At 37.2% G+C, this 9154-nt stretch overlaps 1 protein-coding gene across 1 annotated transcript; it reads left to right on the forward strand.

Annotated features, from left to right (window-relative positions):
• Positions 1-6642: 6642 nt before the first annotated feature.
• Positions 6643-9024, forward strand: epd (ependymin). The gene is made up of 6 exons (XM_067607764.1): positions 6643-7533; positions 7707-7738; positions 7843-7980; positions 8086-8272; positions 8377-8458; positions 8569-9024. The coding sequence occupies exons 1-6, from the start codon at positions 7458-7460 to the stop codon at positions 8693-8695; spliced, it is 642 nt and encodes a 213-aa protein (XP_067463865.1). The 5' UTR covers positions 6643-7457; the 3' UTR covers positions 8696-9024.
• The last annotated feature ends 130 nt before the right edge of the window (positions 9025-9154 follow it).

Genomic DNA, 9154 nt, shown 5'->3' on the forward strand with positions numbered 1-9154 from the left:
CCAAATTCTGGAGGTAGTCTCTGATAAATCCCACTCTGTGGGGGCAAGCGTTGTCATCTTGGAGGATAGAGTTCAGTCCCAGACTGTGGAGATATGGGATTGCCACTGGTTGCAGAATCTCATCTCGATATCTCTCTGCATTGAGATTGCCTCCAATGATGACAAGCTTCATTTTTCCAGTGAGGGAGATGCCGCCCCACACCATCACACTGCCTCCACCAAAAGATGTTACTCTATCGGTGCAGCAATCAGCATAGCATTCTCTGTGTCTTCCCCACACTTTGACCCTACGATCCAACTGCCGTAGGCAGTATCTAGACTCATCGCTGAACATAACGTTCCTCCACATGTTCAGGTTCCAGTGCACGTGTTGCCGACACCAGCGTTAACGGGCCTGACGGTGAAGGGCAGTCATGGCAGGCCTTCTGGCAGCCCTATGAGACAGGAGATTGGCTGCGTGCAGTGCGTGGCATGCCGATTCTTGGAGTAGACACTGACCACTGTAGCAGGGCCCATGCTCATAGGTGCTGCCAAAAGCTCAAAACAAGAGTCAATAGCAACAGCAAAATAAGCTGTTTGGCATTGGCAGAGAAGATTTGGCAAATTTTTCTTGGGCACAACCCACATACTCAGCTCTGCTGCTCATCCCACAAATGCATGTTCCTTACAAATGTGGCACCATTTAAAAGGGAAATAAACAGGCTTTCCAACGGTATAAGAGTTATTGCCAAGAAGCATTGTTACAACAAAGAAATAATCTACCAAACACAAATTTGCTAAAATGTGCTAAGTTTTTATAAATTAATCTACTCTACACCATGTTTTAAAGTGTTATCACTGATACATAACGCAAAGAACACAAATGGTTGAAAACAATATATTTTAAAATAATTGTAGCCTACAGTAACAGATTAGAAAGATTAATCTTTAACCCCCAATCAAGGGAAGTTTATTCAACAATAACAACAACAAAAACAACAATAATAATGATAATAATAATAATAATAATAATAATAATAATAATAATAATAATAATGACAACAATAAACTTAAGTTGTATAGCACTTTTAAACAGATACAAAGTGCTTTACAGAACAAGATAAAATAGTACACTAAGTCAGGATAAAAACATCAAAAACATAATCAAAACTTAGACCATAAGACCTGATAGAGCAAAGTGTACAATAAAAACACGTGAAATTAAAATGATAAAAGAGGAATAGAAACAGGGCAAACAACAGATTTACTATAATAAAGCCTTCTTGTAAAAGTAAGATTTGAGAAGTGATTTAAAGGAAGACACTGAGATTGCTAACGTGATTTCCTCGGGTTAACCTCAGCTCCTCGGTTAACCTATTGTAACCCCCAAGACATTTATGACCCAATTCATTGAATTAATATATAAATGAATCTACTCTACACCACGTTTCATAATGTTATCACTGATACATATTTCTTCTTTATGCAAAAATCAATGAATACAAATGTATTGCCTCAAATATTTGAAATGTTTTCATCAAGTGTATTGCTTGTATATGTGTAGTGTTACTTTAAATCTAATTGAATCTCTTAAATCATTTTAAATCCCTTTACATTGTTAATTAGCTTTTTGCAAAACTGTTCACTTTTCTGTTCAAAAAGTAACATCAGGATAATGAGGGCCTGTTAATGGGAATACAAAGTAGTTATGTAATCATTTTGATTCATTAGATATTTCAAATATCTTTCTGGTAGAGCTCAGACTGTTGTTGCTGATGCCTTTAAATCAAGTCCCCAGATGGTTGATAGAGGTGTCCCACAAGGATCAATATTAGGCCCCCAACTATTTACTCTATACATAAATAATGTTGTTTCCCTGCAAATATTGAATCTTCTTGAACTGTTATGATGTGGTCAGTAGAAGGGGAATGAGTTCATTAAGAGAAGGGCTTCCCTCATTTTCATAATCCCCCATGTTCCCTTCATTTTCAGTCTCATTCATTTGTGGTTTCAGGCATCTCTTTTAGTTTTGTTATGCATTTTCTTTCCATTTAGGGACTTCTTTAATGAACAGATCAAACTGTCAGCTGTCAGAAGGGCTATTAAGCTATTGTTTTCAGTTTTCAATACTACTACTACTACTACTCAATAAAACCTTTAAAAATTAAAACTGTGATGCTTTTACATTCGAGAGAGATTTTTATTAGTTTGTCCTAAATGACAACATTTATTTTCTATCTTCTTTAGGTGTGTTTGCCTGTTCATGAAGTCAATTTATTTAAAAATGACACATTCTCACCAAAGTGCTTGTACAGATGTGACCACTTAGCTTCCTAAGACACCAGTGCCACTAATATAACATTTAAGGAGCAGAATGTGCTACAAACACACAACAAACACAAACACAAGTGCACTAACAAACCAGAAAAAAGCTTTTATTCCATAAGAGATCATATGCAAGATAAATTCAGTGCAGCTGAAACTTCATTTTTGCTTTTTACAATGTAACGTGTACATAAATGCAGCCTTTTCCAATGAAGACCGTTACTGACATAAAAACGACCAAAACCTTTGGAATTTTTGAAACAACTGTAGCCTACAGTATCAGATAAGAAAGACTCATCTTTAACCCAGTCAGATACATGAGATTTGCTTTTTACAATGTTGCAACATGTACATAAATGCAGCCTTTTCCAGTGAAGAACCTTATTGCAACACGTTCTCACTCCCAACTCGTCACATATCAAAGCTTGCTCAGGATCCCGTGGCGTCACTTTTTAACGCACTGCGTACCCCTTTAGCATAATTCTCCAACGCGCAGTATTATGGCAGTCACTGTTAAAAAATCATTATATTTTATGGTGTGACAACGCGGTGGTTAAGGTCTGGTTAGGTTTAGGTACAAAAACCACTTGGTTAGGATTAGAGAAAGATCATGGTTTGAGTTAAAATAAAAAATAAAATAACAACGGCAAGGTGATCGCGAGCCGTGCTCTCTGCTGATTTCCAACTTTCTGCCAACAACATTGCAAGCCACCCACTGACCCCTCCACCTCCTAATAAGAAAGTCAGTCAGCTTACATAGATGACATGTGAAGTACGTCACTTCAGAAATGTTGATATGATACGTATTTTTGAAATTTTAATATGCTACGTATTACAGGGTTTGAAATGTATATATTCAACGCATCTGTGCTTTGCAGAAACGTACAATGCCAACGTTTTATTCTGGCGACGAGGCTGAAATTTGTCACCTCATATAGACGTCATCAGTCTCATGGCGTCTAGTCAGACATTGTGGGAGTTCAACAGAAGTCTATCAGACTACCCTGCACGTTGTAAATGACGCTAAAGGGGTACCCAGAGTATTAAAAAGTGACGCCACGGGGTCCTGACCAAGCTTCGATATGTGACGAGTTGGGAGAGAGAACAAGCTGGTTATTGACATAAAAAACACCAAAACCTTTGGTATTTTTGAAACAATTGTAGCCTACAGTATCAGATAAGAAAGATTCAGCTTTAACCCGGTCAGATACATGAGATAAACAAATTATTGCTGTCTCTCCCCTGCCAGAGTGCACTGACTTGTTTGCTTGAAAGCACTGACACAACAGGAACATTTTGGTGTGTAGAAAAATAAAAGACAGCAGCACAAAGTGTAGTTGTGACAACTTTTAATTAGACAACAATGAAAATTAAAATAAGGGAAGTTTATTCAACAATAACAACAACAACAACAATAATAATAATAATAATAATAATAATGACAACAATAAACTTAAGTTGTATAGCACTTTTAAACAGATACAAAGTGCTTTACAGAACAAGATAAAATAGTACACTAAGTCAGGATAAAAACATCAAAAACATAATCAAAACTTAGACCATAAGACCTGATAGAGCAAAGTGTACAATAAAAACACGTGAAATTAAAATGATAAAAGAGGAATAGAAACAGGGCAAACAACAGATTTACTATAATAAAGCCTTCTTGTAAAAGTAAGATTTGAGAAGTGATTTAAAGGAAGACACTGAGATCGCTAACGTGAGTTCCTCGGGTTAACCTCAGCTCCTCGGTTAACCTATTGTAACCCCCAAGACATTTATGACCCAATTCATTGAATTAATATATAAATGAATCTACTCTACACCACGTTTCATAATGTTATCACTGATACATATTTCTTCTTTATGCAAAAATCAATGAATACAAATGTATTGCCTCAAATATTTGAAATGTTTTCATCAAGTGTATTGCTTGTATATGTGTAGTGTTACTTTAAATCTAATTGAATCTCTTAAATCATTTTAAATCCCTTTAAATTGTTAATTCATACCAAAAATACCAGCTTTTTGCAAAACTGTTCAATTTTCTGTTCAAAAGTAACATCAGGATAACGAGGGCCTGTTAATGGGAATACATAGTAGTTATGTAATCATTTCGATTCATTAGATATTTCAAATATCTTTCTGGTAGAGCTCAGACTGTTGTTGCTGATGCCTTTAAATCAAGTCCCCAGATTGTTGATAGAGGTGTCCCACAAGGATCAATATTAGGCCCCCAACTATTTACTCTATACATAAATTATGTCGTTTCCGTGCAAATATTGAGTCTTCTTGAACTGTCATGATGTGGTTGGTAGAAGAAGAAGTGGTGCATTAAGAGAAGGGCTTCCCTCATTTTGATAACTACAAATGAATGAGATTGAAAATCTCATATGTTTGTGGTTACACGCATCTCTTTTAGTTTTGTTATGCATTTTCTTTCCATTTCCTGACTTCTTTAATGAATAGCATCCTAGTTTATAGTAAGCAAAGTACATGTTAATCACATGTTCATGACTACAAGGGCTCTGAACAATTTAGAGGAGATTTTCAAGTATTTAGAGGGCTACTCTGTACTTTTAAAAAGCCTATAGCATGCTAATATCAAAGTTTAGATAGACATCAATGTCTTTTTCACAGAAGATATTTTAACATGTCTCAGTAGGAAAAGCACAGGTGCAAATAATAAAATTAATGACAGCTGAATTCCATTAGCTGCTTCAGTTTCAGGGTACCCATATTGTACATGCTGGATCTCTGTCTCAATGTCATGGCTGACTGGGACACTTGAATAAATCAGAGCCCTTGTTATGTCATGAGTAACACCTGTGCTTTTCCTGCAATGACAGACAAAACTGTCTGCTGTCAGAAGGGCTATTAAACTATTGTTTTCAGTTTTCAATACTACTACTACTACTACTCAATAAAACCTTTAAAAATTAAAACTGTGATGAGGAAGAAAAATTTTAATTAGTTTGTCCTAAATGACAACATTTATTTTCTATCTTCTTTAGGTGTGTTTACCTGTTCATGAAGTCAATTTATTTAAAAATGACACATGCTTGTACAGATGTGACCACTTAGCTTCATAAGAAACCAGTGCCACTAATATAACATTTAAGGAGCAAAATGTGCTACAGTCACACAAACACAGACACAAGTGCACTAACAAACCAGAAAAAAAGCTTTTATTCCATAAGAGATCATATGCAAGACAAATTCAGTGCAGCTGGAACTTCATTTTTGCTTTTTACAATGTAACGTGTACATAAATGCAGCCTTTTCCAATGAAGAACGTTACTGACATAAAAACGACCAAAACCTTTGGAATTTTTGAAACAATTGTAGCCTACAGTATCAGATAAGAAAGACTCATCTTTAACCCGGTCAAATACATGAGATAAACAAATTATTGCTGTTTCTCCCTTGTCAGAGTGCACTGACTTGTTTGCTTGAAAGCCCTGACACAACAGGGACATTTTGGTGTGTAGAAGAACAAAAGACAGCTGCACAAAGTGTAGTTGTGACAACAACACATTTCTGACCTGGCTCATGCAGATGATCTGGTATAAACACCACAGGCTTTCTATTTAGTTTGGATCACTTTTAGAGAAGAAAGTATAAGGGTGTTTTGGGGGGCTGCCTAATTTACTGCTAACCAAGACTCTTCAGTCTGTTATACAGCTTCATAGTGGGGATTGTAAAATGTGTTAGTTCACTATTACATTGAGAGACATTATACATACACCTGGCTTTTCTTCTTCATTGTCTATGTGTAATGTTTTTTCTGGGTTACAACAAATTGTAACATTCAAATAAAAACATTTAATGGAGTCAGTTTGTCAGTTGTGATAGCCACCTAAAATCTAACTAGACACCAAGATCATTAAAGTACCCGAGTTAGGGCTCTGAATTGCACTTAAATATTCATCCATTAACCTTATTGAACACACAGGTAGTTGTGTTAGTAATGGACAACACTCCAGTTACAGACAGGGAAAACAACCTGGGGGGTATAAACGTGGAAAAATATGAAACCTGACCTTTGGATAGTTTAGCTTCAAACACTGATCAAACGCACATATAGTGATTTATGGTCAAAATCATTTGGATCACAGTTTGTGAATATATTTTCTGTGATTATCTTCCTCTGGGTGACTGTGGATATCAGAGATAAATGTAATACCTCACTATAGTTTAAGACCTCCACACACATATAAATACATTTTAGACTGATTCTTTTGGGAAGGTTTCAGTTGACAGATAGCACAGATAGAGGCTATTCTAGGATTTTGTATTTTACAATTGGAGGAATCATCAAATCAAGGTTGATGGGATTTCACTCCTGAGAAGAATTAACTAATTATTACAAAACAAAAATTACATGAAATGAAATCAAATGTTCATTGTAAAATTAAGACTTCATAAAAGTACATTTAAATTGATCAGAGTCTCCCTCCACTCAAAAATGTGTTTCGCATTTTGTTACTTCACATGCATGTTTTATCTTCACTGTGCAGTATAATGTATGTGCAGTTTTTGACACTAGAAGACTGTTAGAAATGAGGAACTACTTCTTGGAACCTGTGTGGTACATCAAATGTGGTTCCGCAGCAATTATGGAACAGAAAGTGAGAAGGTTTCAGTCTCTGGCAAACAAATTCTCCCATGTCTGGCCAATCTAGGCTTTTTTTTTTTTTTAAATATAGCTATAGGCCTACATACAGTACTTCTTGGCCATGTTATCTTGGTTTAGGTTGGAAGCTGTTATCAATAAATGTAGAGTTAAATAGATATATCTCTATTTCCCACCTTCAGTTTACACATGACACACTGAAAGACACTTTTGAAAGCATGAGGCAAGATAAACATGACATGAGGACATCTGAGGACAGCTGAACAATCACAAAAGATAGCCTATGAAAATCCTCTCATTGGGTCACCACCAGCCAGGACAGAGACTTGTATGTTTAGACAGCTTGATGTTTGAAGTCCAGGGGGCTATCATCCTGGGTCTTTTTACGCAATACTTACCGACTGCACCACTATCTAGCCCTATAAAAGCAGCCGTAACTTCACTGAAAGTTAGATGCGCTTCGGGTTGTTTTTGCCATCTCTACCTTTAATCTTGTGTCTCTCTCTGGAACACGAAAATGTATGCAGCCATCACGCTCTTCGTCCTCATGTGCTTGACTGCCACCACCCATGCAGAGCACCATCAGCCTTGCCGTAAGAATGAGCAGCTCCATCATTTTTTGTTCTTCAATTACGTATGAGTTGTCCATGTGTTAGGGATCTTTCAAGACCATTAGATTTATATTAATCTAAAAATGTGCCTAATGTCTGACACTTTGTTTTTAGCGTGTGTTAAGAGCCCTCTAACTGAAACTATTCTCTTTCAGATGCACCCAATATGACAGGATTCATGACTGTGGTGAGTTTTCTATGATTTTTACAGCACCAGGGCTGGAACTGTTTTCAATATATAATTAAACCCTCTCTCTTTCTTTCCCAATGTATGCTTTTGAATGAAACCAGATATCCCTAAAGGGTGAGATTAGAGCATTTGGTGCGTTCACTTACGAGTCAATGGGCAAGAAACTGCGCTTCAGATCAAACGAGAGCCACCCCACGAACACATCACTAGGTCTGGATCTACTGATGTTTTTTGAAGAGGTAACGGATTCCTTGCTTGAATAAATATCACAGACCACGTAAAACGGTTTTGTGCTGTGACTTTTAAATCTGTGTCGTTGTGTGTGTCACTGTTACACTTGGCAGGGGGTATTCTACGAGATTGACAGCAAAAACCAGAGCTGTGAGAAAAAGTCGTTGCAATCAACCCTGGAACCGCTAGATATTCCCGATGATGCCACATTTTTGTCTACGCTACACAGTGGGAGTCCATCCATTGAAGGGGAGGGATTAAAGATCAACGCGTGGACAGGATCAATGCCAGAATTGAAAGGTGGGGGAGATGCTATAGAATGATGCATGAGCCTGTTTTGGGATTAAGATATAGAGTTGATACTGGTGACATTTGTCATGACTTGAATGTTTTCTCTTTTTCAGGCCACTACATCATGTCTGTAACCATGGGATGTTTGCCTGTGAGCACACTCTACTTCACTGAGTCCACATCATTCTTAATCAGGTTGGTAAAATGCTTGAAGCAATAAACACTACAGGGGTTTTTCTGCAACTTATAATGGTTAGGGTTAGGATGAATGACCACAATGTAATTTCTATATCCCTTTCTTACAGCAACACGGATGTTGAACTCGAGATCAAGGACCCCGATCTCCTCGTGGTCCCCTCCTTTTGTCTCGGACTGCCTGTGGAGGAGACACCTGAAGGGACAGTAAATAGTTTCCTCAATGAGTTCATGTAGATGAAGCCTCACCATGCAGCAGAAAATCAAACCCCTATCCAAGCGTGGCCTGCCAGAACTTTTAGACTTTTCTCTCCTTTTTCACGTGTGACCTGAGTTCTTTGTGTGTCACTGCACTGCCTCACACCTGTTTGATCTTCCACTCCCCAATGAAGATATGGCTTTGAAGGGATCATACTGTATACATACGTTTTCATTTAAGGAAAGAAAGGTGACATGGATTATAGAATTAGTTATAATTACTAACAGTTGGTGGATTTTCAAGTTGGAACTGCTTACAAAACCTGTAAGATATGATTAATGGAACAATAAAATGTCAAAGCTGTCAATGGTGTGAAGAGTACTTTTTTCAGCCAAGATTATTTCCTGATGAAGTGTTTGATTTTGGCTTGACTGTGTACAGTAACCAACCATTTCAGAACTGCGTGGCTGGATTAATCCACTAGGGGGGCCTCGGGC

The sequence above is a fragment of the Thunnus thynnus genome, chromosome 13, assembly GCF_963924715.1.
Source record: "Thunnus thynnus chromosome 13, fThuThy2.1, whole genome shotgun sequence".
Classification (NCBI taxonomy): domain Eukaryota; kingdom Metazoa; phylum Chordata; class Actinopteri; order Scombriformes; family Scombridae; genus Thunnus; species Thunnus thynnus.

Excerpts from the sequence above, each read along its gene's own strand:
- epd (XM_067607764.1), top strand. The coding sequence starts at position 7,458 with ATGTATGCAGCCATCACGCTCTTCGTCCTCATGTGCTTGACTGCCACC. Across the intron at positions 7,534-7,706 it reads AGAGCACCATCAGCCTTGCC|ATGCACCCAATATGACAGGA; the intron begins GTAAGAATGAGC and ends ATTCTCTTTCAG. Across the intron at positions 7,981-8,085 it reads TACTGATGTTTTTTGAAGAG|GGGGTATTCTACGAGATTGA; the intron begins GTAACGGATTCC and ends TACACTTGGCAG.